General features: G+C 41.6%; 1 protein-coding gene and 1 pseudogene across 2 annotated transcripts; both read right to left on the minus strand.

Annotated features, from left to right (window-relative positions):
- Positions 1 to 1518: 1518 nt before the first annotated feature.
- On the minus strand, positions 1519 to 8870 carry LOC147334452 (alpha-tectorin-like; annotated as a pseudogene). The gene is made up of 14 exons (XR_015128361.1): positions 8847 to 8870; positions 8650 to 8721; positions 7981 to 8065; positions 7757 to 7875; positions 7352 to 7595; positions 4027 to 4183; positions 3815 to 3902; positions 3643 to 3705; positions 3287 to 3486; positions 3046 to 3177; positions 2765 to 2952; positions 2168 to 2604; positions 1930 to 2092; positions 1519 to 1620 (listed from the first exon to the last, which is right to left on the minus strand). The product of XR_015128361.1 is annotated as an alpha-tectorin-like (transcript).
- LOC147334453 (uncharacterized) lies at positions 5352 to 7038 on the minus strand. Its single transcript, XM_086287759.1, has 3 exons — positions 6876 to 7038; positions 6301 to 6732; positions 5352 to 6157 (listed from the first exon to the last, which is right to left on the minus strand). The coding sequence occupies exons 1-3, from the start codon at positions 7036 to 7038 to the stop codon at positions 5496 to 5498; spliced, it is 1257 nt and encodes a 418-aa protein (XP_086143885.1). The 3' UTR covers positions 5352 to 5495.
- Positions 8871 to 17723: the final 8853 nt, after the last annotated feature.

Raw genomic sequence — 17723 nt, forward strand, 5'->3', positions numbered from 1 at the left:
AACACTAAAGCTATTCTGTTATACCTGTATGCAAAAAACACACTGCACTCAAAATATTTCATAGTTCAGCAATACTGATCAATCTAATAAACTTAAATCCTCCATCCTCTCTATTCTGGTATTTTAAAGAGTACTTGGCAAAAACATTAAACAGCCAACTGAAATAAATTTTTCTAATGTTTAAAGTGTCAGGAGGCTTTTAAGAAACTGAGTGGAAGGACTTGCTTCTTGGAGGACTTTGAGTCACCAAATACATTTCTCACTTCAAAAATGATGTGTTCAATTTATTTCTAGAAGCTCAAAATCATCTGCAAGTATTAAGGCCTTTATTTTACCTCAGATACACAGCTAGAAGCTGCTCCTGTTCCCTGTCAGTCAGTTCCCTAAAATTACTTCTCTGCCTCCACAGATGTCTTCCCAACTCTGCTAACCAAACCTCAAACTGCCCCACTGACATCCTGAAAAATGCACGAAAGCGGTCATGGTACAGATTTAAACTCCTGGATCAAATCTCACCGGCGTTCTTCTTGTGAGAAAGTGAACCCAAAAACTCATCCCAAAAAATTCTGAAATTCTTGTAGTCTTTTTGCATAAAGCTTAGTTTTTGTTTTGTTTTTAATGCTCTGAAATAATCTGGGGTGCATAGTATTGTGTACATGTGTGGTCAACTTCTAAATTCTGCCAAGATTTAAAATAGTTCAGTGCTTGCCTCATCTCCTACAACATTAGTTTCCTGTTTGCTATGGTCACACCTCTCTGTTTTCATCAAAAACTGTGTGCTCAAGGGGGGGAAGCTATAAACAACTGAAACGTAAAGCTTGCAGAAACACAGAGATGAGATGAACAGACTTCAAAGTCCAATACAGCACTATATGTACACGGAGAAGGGGGAGTGGAGAAAGCTGGGGATAACGAGACACAGGTAAACTAAATTGAAGGATGAGCCAATGAAAGGGTAGCTAAAATCAAGGCACAAGGAAAATGCAGGAAACCAAATAAACAAGTAAACCAAGAGTCAAATAGAATATTTACATAAATAAAACGAAAGTCCAAAAACTTAAAAACATTTGGTCAAATCACCCAGGACCGTGATACACTGTATGCTTTTGACTCCATTAGGTGGCGTAAAAGGAGAAATCGTCAGCTGGATAATTACTGGATTTCTACCTGAGTGGTGTTTGAGCCAGAAAACAAGAATCAAACTCAGGCTGGTTGTTGCCACATTCTTTATTTTTTTTGGCAGAAAGTACAACAATAAAGATAATTGTAGGGCCTCTACAATATATAGTGCCTCAAAGCAACTTTTGGTGTGAATTGGCACTATATAAATAAAATTGAATAAAGAAGATGGAGTAAAGTACTGTTGCTCTGTGTGTCTGCTGAACACTGTCCTCAAAAACAATGTTCAGCATTTGGTCGGCAACTGGTCATTCAGTCGTAGTCAGCATGGAAACCACTCTTGCCCTCTCGTGATTCTGTTCGCAGCCAATCTTACTTCTTACACCACTCATTAGATTTGTCACCTGAAGTTACCTAATGAGTCCAGGACATGCCGATGGAGGCTTCACCTTCGTATTTGGATCCAACAGATCTGCGTCTGCGAGCTGCTGCATTACAATTCTGGATGTTCAAACAAAATACAACTGAATTCACTTCATGTTTTCAGTGTTGTGCTGTGAGTGTAGTTAAATGAGGATAAAAATGTACAGAACAATATAATCTAGTAATAAACAGGTGTTTAGTTAGAACGTAACACATGCACCTGCTTTACTTAAAGCACCAAAATGATTATATATGACCATATATGTTAATGGTGTGCTTTGGAACAATGAATAGATGGTTAGGTTTGTGCATAACAAATCAAGCCCTCCTGTAACAGGTGGGATGAATAGGTAAAGCTTGCTATGAGTGTTTGACAGCAAGGCCTACCGGTATGCAGCTGGTCTCCTCTTTGGGACACAGGTGGAGTTTGCAGTGCAGGTAGACTTCACCAGAACCCCCAGTGAACCGGAAGATGTTGAACGAAAACAAGGTGGAGGTTCCCAGTCCGTTTTCCTCCACTGCCACTGTCAGGTCAGCGGGGTTTGCACAGCTTTTCATAACCACGAAAATACATACACGTTATTGAGGAGCTGATAAAGGTGATCAAAGTGAACTTATGAGTGACTCTGAGTATCTCTCACCGTTAATGATCAGATCATGTCTTGGACTGCTGGTAGGTGATGCCTGGTTGGTTGCCCAGCAGGAGTCGCTCACCACAGTGACCATGATTCCATCCAGCCCATTAGTCTCCAGCTCTACCCAGATCCTCTGGTTCAGTCTCACTTCACTGTTCAGCTGCACAACTTGTGTCCACCCAGCGTCGGTGTAGGCCTTGATAATCAGAGTGTAATTCCAAGCTCCACATGAGATCTTCTGTACAATGCCCACATTTTAACAAATATTCAAACAATACCTAGCAGCCACTACAAACCAGTCTCTGATTCTGAAGGTTGCAGTGTGGATGCTTGGCTGACTGTGAACACAGGAGAAGTCGATCTGGACGTCAAAAGAGTAATTCTGGCTCCTGATGGTGTTCTTATAGATGACGTAGCTGTTGTTGGTCTGCAGGGTCACATAATCAGATACTAAGCAAGTTCTTCATTGTTTCATCTTTAACATCTGATACTGTTTAAGATGTTGACTGACTGGTATAAACTTCAGATGACCAAAAATTTTAGAATTCACAGAGATCAAAGCTTAAACAGCAGGAGATGAAACCCACCGTGACCACCGTCCCACATCTGTTGCTGCTGTTGAAGCTGAAGGTCACCATGTGGGTGAGCTCGTCCACCTGACCCCTGCAGGTCGGGTCGTTGAGGTGTAAGGCAGAGTAATTGATGTCTTTGTCCTCCAGGAGACAACCAACCAGAGTGACTGAAGCAGAGTCCTGCATGCAGACCGTTGGATCACCTGAACGTCACAATATCAGTCAGAAAAATCACAGTTAGAAGCTTTCCTACATTATTCAGCCCTGTTGTCATGGTGATGTCACAGCTGTCGTACCCAAAGAGTTGATTTCTTGGTACTTGGAGGCAAAAATGTCCCGACAGAAGCAGCGAGTGTCACCACCGACCGTCTTCTCACCACAGAACTCGTGATCGCTGCAGGTCCTGTCCTGACAGAAGGCCTCAGAGGCTACAGAGGAACACACTGATGTATTATCCTGAAAACACGTGAGCTCTAAAACTCCAGAGTTCAGGTCTTTAACAAAGGAGAGCTTATTAATGTCTTATTAAGGTCTTACAGCAGCCGGTCTTTGATGTCCAGCCATCCAGAGTGTGGTTGTGTAGACTGCAGGCTCTGGCGTAGGCCTTCAGGAACTGACAGTTGAGTCCGTCCACTGCAGGATATTTACACAAAGTGTCGGTGCAGGCGGTTATGTAGGGCTCTGGGTCAATGTCAGTGTTACAGGAGGAGAAGGGCGCCTCCTTCAGGAGATTACAGCTGTACCACAGAGAGAAGAAGAAGTTGAAGACAATAAAATAATATTCTGTCATCAGATGTGTTTATCTTCCATCTATGCTGCAGTCACATGTGATAATTTAGAACAGAGATCAAGGTACAACACATGTTTCCTGCCTTGTGGATCAGTCTGCTCACCGTTCAGTCACACTGGTGCAGTTGATCGTGCTGTCAGCAGTCTCACTGTACTGCATCTCACAGCTAGGGGGCAACAAACAACAAAGTTCAGGCTCCTTTATACAAACAGAATATCTGCAACATGAGCAGCAGCAGCAGTCAGAGGGACTCTGAGCTTGTGATGAGGTCTTACCTGGTGGAGCTGTACTCAGAGAGCCTCAGGTCACTCAGAGACCTGCTGGAGTTTCCACACAGACCCTCCACAGATGAACCAGCAGGTCCTGCAGAGGATCAGGACAGAATGAGTCAGATCAGCATCAATATTCAAACTGGACAAACACAGAAGAATAAATAACAGCACATTTTACAGTTTACGTTACAAGAATTAAACTTTATCTTCTGTACCTTCTAAGAGGATCTGTGCGGTGTTGCCATCAAAGAAGACAGAGATGATGAGGTTGGAGAGCGACAGCTTGGCAGTGACTCCAGTTTGGTCCTTAGAGAGCTGCACACCGTGAACCAGCTGAGATGAGCTGCTGAGGGTCAGTGTGGAGTCGTCCATCTGCATCACAGCAGAGACAAAGTGGAGGAAACACTGAGTGAAACATGTCAAACACACAAACAGGCTGATTTCACAGCAACAACCACTGAGTTTAGCAGCTCTGAAAGAACTGCTTCTAACAGCCCTGAGAAGAACGATGAGAGGAGACACAGCAGAGGATGAGGGAGGACTTTGGATCAGACTCCACTCTGACACATGAACTGTGGCTGTAGGTCGCTTACCTGAACTCTCCCACCTTGTTCCAGGTGAATGTCATGCCCGTCCACACGCAGCGTCACACTGTCCAAAAAGCTCACATCTTTACGACGTCTGTCCCTGAAGTTCCCCAGAACAAGGAAATCTGGGCGTAACGGAGTCGAGAACAGAGAGTACGCACAGCGATCCTGGATGGAGTTAATCTGGCCGTGGACGTCAATGATAGTGGGGCCGGTCACAGTGCAGGTTGAGGCCAACACACTGGGCATCTCAGGTAGAAATTCTTAAAAAAAAACATAGGGGAAAGGGTGTCTTAGTATCAGCTCTACAAGTCTTCTGGATTTTGGAAGTTCTAAGTTATTTAGAACTTCTTGAACAGTTTCACAAGATATCATGATAAGTTCAGGAGATGCATATGTGAATATCTAACCATGGTCACACTTTTAGTATGGATGATATAACCTCTGGAAATGACTGGTCTCTTGGATTATCTTTAAGATAACATTTCAAAATATCTCAGCACACAATCTACTTTGTCTTTTGCAGAAATGACCAGAAGTGAGTGACAGGTGGTATGAAGCAGACTTGTTTGGGCATTTTTTGTTGTGTCGTTTTCTGTTTACTGGGGTGGAAAGATTGATCCTTACAGCCAGTTGATGGAACTGGGTACTGGAAAATTTTGAACAACTTCAGTATGATCGATTTTAATTCTCTTCATGCAGCTAATATTAAATTAAATCATTATCTCTTAAGATACAATTTATGTTCAAATATAATGCCTGTAAATGTCAAAAAGGCCTTAAAATTTTAATTAAAAATAAACATCTGTATTATTTTGTAAATAATTATCAAAAAACCAGAACAGATACAATGATTGAATTCATGTCCAAAAAAGAAAGAGCTTGTGGGTAAAACAGTGTAGCATAAATCAAAAAAATCATAGTTGTTGACTGCAAATCTGTCAGCTAATATCAAGAGCTGTGGAAAAGCATTGCAATTTGGTGTTTTATTTTGGTGTTGTCCCACTTTAACAAAAACTGAAAAGCCTCCCAATTTACCATCACAAAGAGCTGAAAGAAGAGTTGGTTCAAGTGCAAAGCCTGTAAAGAGTAAAAAATCATCCAAATTTGCATTTTAAATAGAAAATGATGGACTTTTTGTTGGGTTTACAGTAAGGCTCCAAGATATTGTCTGTAAATAAAATATTCAATGTGAAAGAGCTTGTGGGCAAAACAGTGTAACATAAGTCAAAGCTATCATAATCGTTGACTGCAAACCTGTCAGCTAAACATCCTGGACATATAATCAAGCAGTGGGACTTCAGTGTAAGCAGCTGCACAAATTTACCTTCACAGATGACACCAGCGTCCTCAGAGTGTCCACAGTTGTGAGATCCAAATCCTAAGTGCTGGCACTGAGTGAGATTTGATTCACTGCCTGAGCAACTGACATCATCCAACCAGATGGGTCCGGTGCCCTGACCAAACTGAGCATTTGCTGGTGCTGAGACGACCCTGCCGCAGCCCAGCTGTCTACACACCACCTGAGCATCCACTAGGTCCCATAAATCATCACACACCGTCCCCCACTGCCCACTGTGGAAGATCTCCACCCTGCCAGAACACGAGCTGTTTCCTCCAACCAGGCGGATGTGCCCCTCCACTGCTGCACTGTTGCTCACTGCTGTCGTAGAAGTGAGCCTGACCTGATTGGCTGTAGAGGTCTGCGGTATTGGAGCAGGTGTGGTTGAAGAAAGTGCAGATGTTGTTGTGTTCACCTCTGTTTACAGTCAATACATAAATGAATAAGTGAGAGTACTGCGGTAAAGCTGAGAGCATTTTCCTTCTGAACAGTTGAATTTAGCAGCAGGATGAAAAAGATGAATTTGTTACAGTGTGATCATGCTTAGAGGGCAACAATACCTGCACAGTACGCAAGGTGGCACACAGATGGCCTCTCAAGTTTGTAGACGTAGTAGTTTCCATAGCATAGTTTGACTTGGATGGTGTGTGATGGAAACTGGCAGCAGCTTCCAGACCAGTTGTTGCACACAGTGCGAGTTACAGTTTCACCTGGCTGTGAGGGATGAGGTTGTGTTATCCACAGAGGAGCATGGGTTCCACACCTGTTTGAGTCTATACACCTCTCGGGAATACGAGCATTGGAGCTCCCCAGAAACAGGCGGTACCAGCCTTGCCAGTTAATAGATTGATCACAGTGTAGGACTGGATTATTTATGTTATTCGTTGAACGCCACTCATCATTCAGTACAGTGTAGCTGTTACAGGGGTCAACATTTTGGGAATCACCTGAAGTAAAAAAAAAAAAAAAAAGCAAAAAACTTTCACCGCAAGCAAGAGACAGTCACATTCATACAGGAAAATGTTGACTGGAAAAGCCAGGGATGGAATATGAGGTTTTAAGGACTTCAAACTGGAGGAACACAACAGCACAGTTTACAGTTTACATTACATGAATTAAACTTTATCTTCTGTACCTTCTAAGGGGATCTGTGCGGTGTAGCCATCAAAGAAGACAGAAATGTTGAGGTTGGAGAGCAACAGCTTGGCAGTGACTCCAGTTTGGTCCTTAGAGAGCTGCACACCATGAACCAGCTGAGGCAAACTTTCAAGGGTCAACATGGAGTCGTCCAGCTGCATCACAGCAGAGATAAAGTGGAGGAAACACTGAGTGAAACATGTCAAACACACAAACAGGCTGATTTCACAGCAACAACCACTGAGTTCAGCAGCTCTGAAAGAACTGCTTCTAACATCCCTGAGAAGAACGATGCGAGGAGACACAGCAGTTTCTTTGCATAACCTAAACTTGCACCACTGACCAACAATCGACCGAATTGTTATGACCATTAATTAATTGCCATGAGCACCATTGAGAATCGGGGAATGGCTGCAACAATGTACATGGCAATATGGTTAAAGATGTACCCTTAGCTTGCCTGAGGCAGCTTACCCAAACTCTCCCGCCTTGTTCCAGGTGAATATGAACACCTGGCCCATCTAGACGCAGTATCACGCTGTCCAAAAAGCTCACATCTTCACGACGGCCGTCTCTGAAATTTGCCACGAGGTACAGGTTTGGGATTGACGGAATAGAAACCAGAGAGTAAGCACACCGATCCTTGATGAAGTTGAGTTGGCCGTGGACGTTGATGACAGTTGGGCCAGTCACAGTACAGGTGGTGTCCACTACACAGCTGATGGAAGCAAAGAAGAAAACAATCAACCACTAACCTCATAAGCCGCTGATGAGGAAGAGACCAAATACACTAAATAAAAAAAATTAATTAAATTACTTTAAAAAAAATCCCTTAACGCATCAGATCTTTCTTTTAAATATAAATGGGGTTATATTCACGTGTTGTTTCCTTGACAACGCTCCAGTGGACCACAGCCAATGGTTTCAAGGACTGCAGGTGAGTTTGGAGCAGGTTTCTGGATCAGCGCTCACCACAGTGTCAGGTTCATATGCAATACCTGAGAAGTGATGGACGGTTTACTTTAGTTTAAAAACCAACAAGAGCAAGCAGAAAGGCACAGCAACATCCCAACGTCAAAGTAATGAGCCTGAGATTCACCAACCTAAGTGTCTGCATCCACTGATATCTTGTATTGTATTCTTGTACACTGTAGTCACTTTGATACCACCGATGTAAACTTCCAAGTCCTAAGCAGAACCGCACAAAACTCATATCATGATCTCAGAGTTGAGGCAAATCATTTCAGACATATTAAAGGTGCAGTAAGTAATCTGTAGGTCATCTAATAGACAAGAAGAATGTTGTACTTCCAGATGTACGTTGATTAGTGGCCAGCCAGATACGTAGTACACCTTATAAACTACTTTTTAATATAGTGTCATCAGACAGAAATTAGCTTCACTGACTCATCAACTCATATTGCACTCCTTTCACAAACTTTACAAAGTTTACTTACTCATAAAGAGTAAGTAAATGTGGACGCATTGAGAGCTGAGGTAAACGGCAGACTTACACCCTACACTTAATGCAGAAGAGTGATTTAGGGGTAAAAACACTAATACCACAAACAGTGGTATGGGAATGCAAAGCAGCCAGCTGTGGCTGGTTATGGCGCCCAGTCTCCATTTAGTGTTTTTCATTTTCATGTGCTGTGAGATTTGTGAACTATATGTGCCTTTCAGCCCAAGAGTGAAAAGTATCTACCAGATTATTTGGTGCATAAAATGGTTCTCTCATATTAAAGTACACACACAAGTGTTTACAAACTCACCACATTAGTTGTCACATCTGTGAACACAAATAGAGCTGCTTGTTTCCCAAAAGTTAACAGATACAAATCGGCCTGTAAAGGGTGAACACAGATCCAGACACAATCAGGATGCTTGATTTCATTGTTTTAGCAGTTAATTGTAAGCTGTGGACTCTAAAAGTCAAGTTTGACTTCTCATGTCAATCAACAACACTTACACTTGTCGCCTTGGTGTATTCCATGAAGAATTCCAAGTTGCATTTCAAACTGGCCTTAATTGATGGCACTTCTTGGTGGACTTGTGATTCCAATTTTGAATTTTTTGAATTTATGTGTAAGGTAACATAGCTGGCTGCAGGCCCCACAAGACAGTCTCCTCCAGTTTGAGTTTTGAAGAAACCATCAAAGCAGAGTGCGAAGTTTTCAGTCGTGCTGTTCACCTGGGGAAGTCCGAGACAAACATCAAGAACAAACTTTACTTTATACGCTAATGGTTTCCTTATATATTAAAAACATCATTCAATATTAACTTGTTATTATGAGGTTACTACCACAAATCAATATATAAAAACTTGAATGCAGAGATGGTATCATGATATTACCACAATGTTATTACAGTGTTACAAAAATTACTCTATAATTAGTAACTGTTTTGCCTCATAGGTGTGTGTGTTTCTTTCCACATTACTGCCACATTCTTGCCTCTTATTACACAGTTACACAAGTGTTACAACTCGTCTACAACCACTGTTGATACAGGATAATTACATGGGCATTATCACTGATGATAATGGTAATTAAATGACTTGCTATTTACATATTTGTTCCCACCATATTACTCCACTATTTCCATTTTTATTACTGAGCTGTAATTGAAAATGTTACACATAATTCAAGGATTGCTTTAGTTCATCAATCAATAACAATGGTCTTCTGAAACATCACGTTTCTACTCACATAGATTTGTTCATACTTCTTTCCATAATACGTGATGGGACATGAGCTGATGTTCAACACTGAGGACGGTGTAATTATCTGCTGAGCACCTGAAAACATACAGAGGATGGGTGTTAGCTATACCTTAACAGGAAGTACTGTACGTTCAAGTGTCGACTTCATGAAAGGTCAACACTTCTATCATGATGTCATCATTTAGCAGTTCTTACGAAGATGGCAGAAATATCTGCCCATGAACACTTTCTGCTTTTTCATTCCTATACTGTTCAGATTTAATTATGCTCTTTCTATTCAGGTCTTCTAGGCTGCTGTGCCGATGCTTACATGCAAGTGCAATGAGAGTAGACAGGAAGAGCAGAGGGCGGGGCATGTTGGAGGGGAGACAATCAGCTCACAGAGACCTGAAAGACACAAGTTTTCTGATTGGACAGAAAGTAACAGCCACAATCAAACTGTAACATAGCCACATCAAAGTCCTATACAGAATCAAATTTACTCCATCACCATGGAACTTGAAATAGCTGTAGGCTAAAAAAACAACTGTCAGCGTAAACAACATTTTTACCTTGAATAAGTATATGACAGAGAGTGTATGACTGGCCTCTTAACAGCAATATAATGGAATGACTATATACTCGCTGTTTTCCACAACTTTTGTTATAATGTTTTCCCAACTAGTCATAAAAATATGACTTATCTTGTGAGCATGCTCATGTGTGGGGTCACCTTGATGCAAGGCATGTCCTCCTTATCTTTGTTTTTAAGTTCATTCATGCTCAAACATGGTTTCCAGACTGCTGTTCCAGTTCTCAACACGTGGTGAAAACACACCCACAATGCCCAAGTGTTTTACAGATCTGATATGACATGAGTGGCCATACAAAATAAATTTCAAATACAGGTCACTGTGGCTTGGAAGGTAAAGTGGGTCATTTACCAATTTAAAGGTCCATTTATCACTGTTGGCCCAGCTACCGGAAGGTCCCTAACTCCTCTAGTCTGCATGTTAAAAGTACCTTGGGCAAGGTACTGAACCCTGAGTTGACCTCAATGCATCTATATTAGTTTAGAAGCACTCTGGCACAGAATAAAGCATTTGTATAAATGTGTATATGAATGAGGCAAATGTTCTTGTGTTAAGAAAACACTTTGAGTGCTCAAATATAGTAAAAAAGCACTATATAAGTATTTTTTTCCCTTGTCTTCATGTGGTTAATTAATGGGTGGGCGTGACTGTACGACAAAAACGAAGCGCTCCTAAAAATAAGTCACAATAAGGTAGCTCCGACTTAAACTGACAGGATAGTTTGACAGGAAAAGCAAAAATGGTTTTGAGAGGTGATACAATAGTTCGTATTTATCAACAGCTAACACAGACTGAGTTACTTTAACCATGAATATAAACAGGTGACGACAACTGTCTATGAAGTCCATGGAGGCTGTACTGCAGTAGGTGTCTGACCAGAGTCTGTAACCTGGCTGAGCTGCTGATGCTTGTTGTTGGGAATTGAGGAAGTAACTGCTTATGATGTAATACTGCTGATCAATTAGGTTTCTTTAAAATGTTGTCTTACAGGTTTTATTGTGTCAGAGTGCATGGAAAAAGGCTCTTGTTGGACTAGAGTTTGAAATTAAAGGTTAAAAGTGTATTTCTGACACCAAACTATTCAACTATGAACTACTGCTGTTAAAAAGGAGCCAAAATTCACCCTTGAGTTGAGTTCATTTTTGTTATTCTTCCTGTTGAAGCCTGCCCTGAACTCAGACTGTTGCTTTGTATTGTTCTGCTCACACAGCTTGTTGGGAGTCTTAAACTTTAATAGCAACCAGCTATAAGGTTTGGATTTTTCAAACCAAGACAGTAAAAATTGGCATCAGCATGTGATACGGTACTCTAGGTGGCTTTTGTTTTGAAATAAAGCTACAGGAAGCTATTGTTGACCCTACAGTCCCTCTCACTTGTTTCTGTTTTGGGGGCAAAGTTGATGTATGAACAATCATGAGGATTGAAATCTGGTGAATTGTTGCTGCAGATGTCAGTGGTGTGCAGATCCTCTTACCTTCTGCAGCTCTGATGGAGGATGAGGTGGCTGAAGGCTACTGTTCAGTAGTTCTGAACTGTTCTCTGGTGATTCTGCAGCAGGTGGAGCGAGCCATCAGCTGTCTCTGTTTTCACGTGGATCCTCGCTGCTGTCCCCACCCATGAGGAGTGAAGGGGTGGAGGTGGAGTCCACAGCGGTGGTAAATCATGGAAACCTCCCTCTAAAGATTCCACCTTCTCCAAAGCAAAATCATAAGGTTTCTTTGTGTTAAGAGGGAGTTTTTCCCTTCCCACTGTCACCAAAGTGCTTCCTTAAAGGGGTTTATCTGATTGTTGGGGTTTTCTTTTTATTATTGGAGGGTCTTTGCCTCACACTTGTAGGTGACAGTTGCTGTGATTTGAGGCTGTATATTTTGATCAACGGGTACTGACTGACATTTAATGGCTACCTGCAGATGTGTATCCTCCTACTATGGTCCATCTTCATTCTTATGAGAAATATTGGGTTTAAATTAGGGACTTTCTAGCCTTTTTTCCCCTTTTGTAGCTGCATCTCCTGATCTTTGTGCAGCTACAAATACACAGACAACGTCTTCAAGGCCACCATGATAAAGACGACATAGACAGAGTCCAGAGGCTTGAGCCTTTGAAGCCAGAGATATTGTATCAAAGAAATTCAAAAATTATCATCGGTTCTCTCCTTGTGCTGACTGTTGTATTAATCTTTTGTCATACATGAGACACACATGTCAGCAATGCAAAATGAATATGAGCAGTCTGAGAAAGATGCAATGGCTGGTGATCAGTGGGATTAAACAATAAAAGTGTCGGGTGCACAGAATTAGAGACTTAGAGGTTTTGTTTTCACTGAGATGCTTTACTGTTTCAGTGGCTAATACAACAGCTTCAGTTGTAATAACTGTAGGTTATGATATGGTAACGTGAATGAAGAGAACATAGTTGGATGTAAAATTTGGATGATTACCTTCATGTCAGAACTGTTGGGTCTAAAGGAAAGAAGAGCTTGAAAAACTCCCAATGTCACCTTATCAAGATACATCTGAGTACACGGCGTATTTGAGATTATCATGTCAGTATTGCGTAGTTCTGCCTGACACACGTACTATCACACTGACCTTTCAGCTGTTATGTGTTTGTTCGGCTGAGGTTGCAGTTTTGTTTGGATGCAGACGGAAGATGTAGGATACTTGAGATAATCAATGTTGTGGTGTACGCTTTGTTCCCGCTGGCATTTCATTAAAACTTATAGCATTCATATTTTAAAATTTCCTTTTCAAATTCAATTCTAAATTTTAAAAAATGGCCCTCCGCATTTTCACATGTAACTTGTGTTCATTTAACTCATTCACTGCCAGCCATTGGCAGTGAATGAGTTAAAATGACGTTGACAAATATGTTAGTATGTGAATGTCCAGTCCATGCTTGGGTATACTGTCCTTTTTCTGTCTTCAGTTAATCAAAGTTTTGCTCATATGCTTAACTTTGGGAAGAGGAAACATGAACCACTAAAAACTTAGATTTACATCAGTGAGCTTCAGTTAACGTTTACAGTAAAGTATACAATCCAGCCAGCAGAGGGTGCTGTTCCATTTCCAGCCATGTTTCCAGGTGTTAAATCAAATCTTCAGCAGTCCCCACCTCCATCAGCCGCAAAACTCAACTAAAAGTTATATTGTATCCCATTCTTATTTATTTTATCTTTTTATCCTGTATATATTCTTATTGGGTCATATCTTCAGTGTTTCCTCGGAGGGGGCTCTCTGCACCGGGGCTGTGATCAACCGTGGCTGCTGGGGCTCTGCCTGTCTATTCAGCCTGGCTGGGGGGCTTCTTTGACTCCCTCCTGCTGTGTGCCCAGCCTGGTGGCTGCGGTCTGTGACCGGCTCCTGGTGCAGACGGCTCCCTGTGATAGTGTTTCCTCACCTGGCTCATGTGTCCCCAGCCCAATTTTACTCTTTAAGTGTGTGTGTGTGTGTGTGTGTGTGTGTATTATATGAAAAGTGCTTTATAAATAAAGATTGATTGATTGATTGATTGGTTGATTGATTGATTGATTGATTGATTGATTGATTGATTGATTGATTGATTGATTGATTGATTGATTGATTGATTTGGATGCAGACTGATTTGGATGCAGACTTAATTATTTAGAATCGCCACTATCATTTCCTACACGTGAATAATACAAATAAGGAGCAGGATTTTAAAAAAAGTTTTAAAGATCAAACATTTTATTTTAATTTTGACCTTATTTGACCTTGAAGATGAGGTCAGAGATCCAAAGTAACGTGATATTAAAAATCCCCATATATCATTCCCTATATGTCGACATGCTGTCAATACAAACAATAGTTTCAAACAGCCTCATAGTTTATAATAGATTTATAAAGTCCTTGTTCAGTTAAAGAAGAATTGTTAAAGCTCTGAGTTTTCTCAACCCTCTTAATGCATTTCTCACAACTCGGAGTGATTTCTGACACAAAAAACGGTGCGAAGCAGATTTTCAGATGTGTGTCAGAGCACGTGATTCAGCGAAGAAGAAAGTTTAGCAGTAAAAGTTTCAATAAATTCACCACATTTCCTTTTTTACTCTTTTGAGAAAAGTGCGAAACCCTTTGGTGTTTCTTCTTGTTGCTAGGACCGGCAAAATCCCTCAAGGTGTTCTGATTGGCTCCCAGCCCGCCACCTCGAGCCAATCAGATACCAGTGCGTCCGTACTGAGAAACCATGGTCCTCTTTTTTCTTCTATACTAAGATTTATTGTTAGGACCTGTTTATTTCCTGTGAAACCTGAACGTGCCTTTGGTCTGAGGTTTTCTGTACCTGCGCGCGAGGACATGTCGATATAATTGATTATTTCTTGATGAACATACAGACACGTCCTCGTCGGTGAGGTGTGTTTTTTTCTCTCTCCTGGTTTCACCGACACACCGATAGGGATGTGCTGCAGCAGCAGCTGTTGCTGGCTCGTGGCGGTGCAGTCAGAGAAAAGCGCACACGCACAACTTCCGTTTTAGTTTCATGGTTTTTACAAAATAAAACTCGCAATGGGCGACGCTACAAATGTATCGACTTTGCTGCATAAAAAACTGAATAAAGGTGAAACTGTCTTTCGATGATGCCATGTGAAACATTATATTTACTTTAGATATACACTCGTATTTTATATAAAAAACACATGAAACAACATGACTCTACACAGATTTATTCTTTTATATTATACTAATAACTTAAAATATACAAACACTTCTTTAAAACATATTTTATATTTTTAATATTTATATTATATATAGTATATAGTTTCATGGGGTACTTTACTTTAACCGCATATCTGTTAATACTGTATTAATACTGTATTTGCAGTTAATATTGTGCATATCTTTCTAAACATTTTGCTGTTGCTACTCTGCACATTAGTCTCCTCTTGTTCCAGGCTCTTGTTCCAGGCTCTTGTTCCAGGTTCCAGGCCCCAAGCCAACTTCATTTATACAGTTGGCTTGGCAAATGCTGACCAAAATGTTTGGAGTCTACACGATGTAGCCACCATGATTTCACTCACTGGTTTTGAATCTTGAAGCCACAGCTTTTTCACTGCCAGTATGGTGGTTTTAGGCAAGATCTGAATAAAATCCTAGAATTTCATTCACTATTACTAGAGCACAGACATCTTAGGCTACGTTCACACTGCAGGTCTTAATGCTCAATTCCGATTTTTTGATCAAATCCGATTTTTTTGTCTGCTCGTTCACACTACAAATAAAATGCGACAGCAAACGCTCTCTAGTGTGAACGCTCAAAGCGGCCCGCATGCGCAAAAGAAGATGTCACACACAACGCGCTCTGTTTAGACCCAGAGCAACAGTATTGTTGCTCTGAAGACCGAATATAAAGACTTCGGTCTTCACGTTTCCCAATTTTTGCTTTAAGTTATTTTGTTATTTACATAATAATGTAAATAACCTAATAATGATCCTTATTGCCGTTTAAGAGAGGAGCGGTGCTTCAAAGGATAGCTGTAGATTTCTGTCAGAATCTGCAGATTATACAGTACAAATAAAATGTTTACGTTGTCTTCCCAACAGTTTCACTGACATCTACACTGGATGGCCAGGAAGCGTTCGCGATGTCTTCTCGGGCGCTTCTCTGGCGCTGATAATTGGCTTCAGTCTTGTGTCGGTGACGTAAAAGGCGGATTTAATGCGACTTGACCGTTCAAACAGCAGTCGCTTTCTAAAACATCGGATATGTATCGGATTCAGTACCACATACGAAAGTGACCCAGATCGGATTTGAAAATATCGGATTTGCGCCGTTCACACTGTCATAGCATGATCGGATATGGGTCGCATAGGGTCAAAAAATCGGATTTGATGCGCTTTCGCCTGCAGTGTGAACGTAGCCTTAGATGACCTCTTAGTAGAATTAACTGCACAGCAGCCTTGTTATTTGTCAGATACTTTCATTAAAATGGACTTTCATTAAAATTAAAAGGCATCAACAGCACAAACACAGTTCAGGTGGCGCAGGCTAACTGAAGTCAGCCCGTGCTGCCATCCACTGTCAAAGCACCTGCTTTGGCTCATCATTATCAGTCCATTCAATGGACGTTATGCTCTCCATTTAAATAATTTTACCTGTAAATATTGCCTTATCAACTGGAAGCCAGCAGCAACAGATTATGGAGTCTTCCTATACCTCTGTTAGTGGTCATCTATGTGAATGGATGATTAAAAAAAAAACTTCTAATAAACTAGTAGGTGTCGAAGGCCCCTACTGCCTCCTGTCTATGGGGCTGCGTACCGCCAATAATGTTGATTGAATAAGATCAGAATTAAGTACCACGCCCCCATCATGTACATCATGTACATTTTAAGCCTTAATATAACACAATAGTGCCCTGCACAAAGCTCACAAAGTTCACAAAGCTGAGGGATCTGGGACTTAACAGCCGTCTGTGTGCATGGGTGTTGGACTTCCTCACTGGCAGAACTCAGGTGGTGAGGGTGGGCAGGTGCTTCTCCAACAGCATCACCATCAACACAGGAGCACCTCAGGGATGTGTCCTCTCGCCACTGCTCTACTCCCTCTACACTTCAGACTGTGTGGCCACCCATGGCTCCAACAACATTGTGAAGTTTGCTGACGACACAGTGGTGTTGGGTGCCATCTCCAACAACGATGAGGCGGCCTACATGGATGAAGTGAAGAATCTGGCATCGTGGTGCCAGGACAACCACCTCCAGCTGAACATCGGCAAGACCAAAGAGCTGGTGGTGGACTTCAGAAGGAGTCAGCACAGAGACTACAAGCCCATTATCATCAATGGAGCTCCAGTGGAGAGGGTGCAGTCCTTCAAGTATCTTGGTGTCCACATCTCCTCAGACCTGACATGGGCTGCCCACATTCAGGTCCAGACCAAAAAGGCTAGGCAGCGCCTGTATCACCTACGACAACTGAGGAAGTTCAGGGTCTCTCCAAAGATCCTCAGGATTTTCTATACAGGCGCTGTGGAGAGCATCCTCACACAGAACATGACATCGTGGTTTGGGAACAGCTGTGTGAAGGACCAAAAAGCTCTCCAGAGAGTGATCCGTACAGCAGAACGCTGCTGCAGGATTGCTCTCCCCCCGCTTCAGGACACCTACACCAGGAGATGCCGGACTAGAGCAGCGCAGATACTGAAGGACCCGTCCCATCCTGGAACAAACTGTTCCAACTTCTGCAATCTGGTAGAAGGTTCTGCATCTTCCGGGCAAGGACAGAGAGACTCAAGAGGAGCTTCTATCCCCAAGCCATCCGTGCCCTAAACACACACACCCGCCCTCTCACATCATCTATAATTGACTGAGACAGGACTCTTCCAGACACTAAACCAAGCCACAATGTACATTTCAATTCCTTTAATTTTAAAGATGTTTATATTGTCTATCCTGTAAAATAGTCAGATGTCTATTCATATTAATGTACAGAATTCACCTGCTTGCTGCTACTACTGCATATTCACCCAATGTATGTACTATATATATATATATATATATATATATATATATATATATATATATATATATATATATAT

This window comes from Aulonocara sp. 'chitande type north' Nkhata Bay, linkage group LG3, assembly GCF_057382095.1.
Source record: "Aulonocara sp. 'chitande type north' Nkhata Bay isolate Kocher_YH1m ecotype deep benthic linkage group LG3, A_spYH_male_GT1.1, whole genome shotgun sequence".
Taxonomy (NCBI): Eukaryota; Metazoa; Chordata; class Actinopteri; order Cichliformes; family Cichlidae; genus Aulonocara; species Aulonocara sp. 'chitande type north' Nkhata Bay.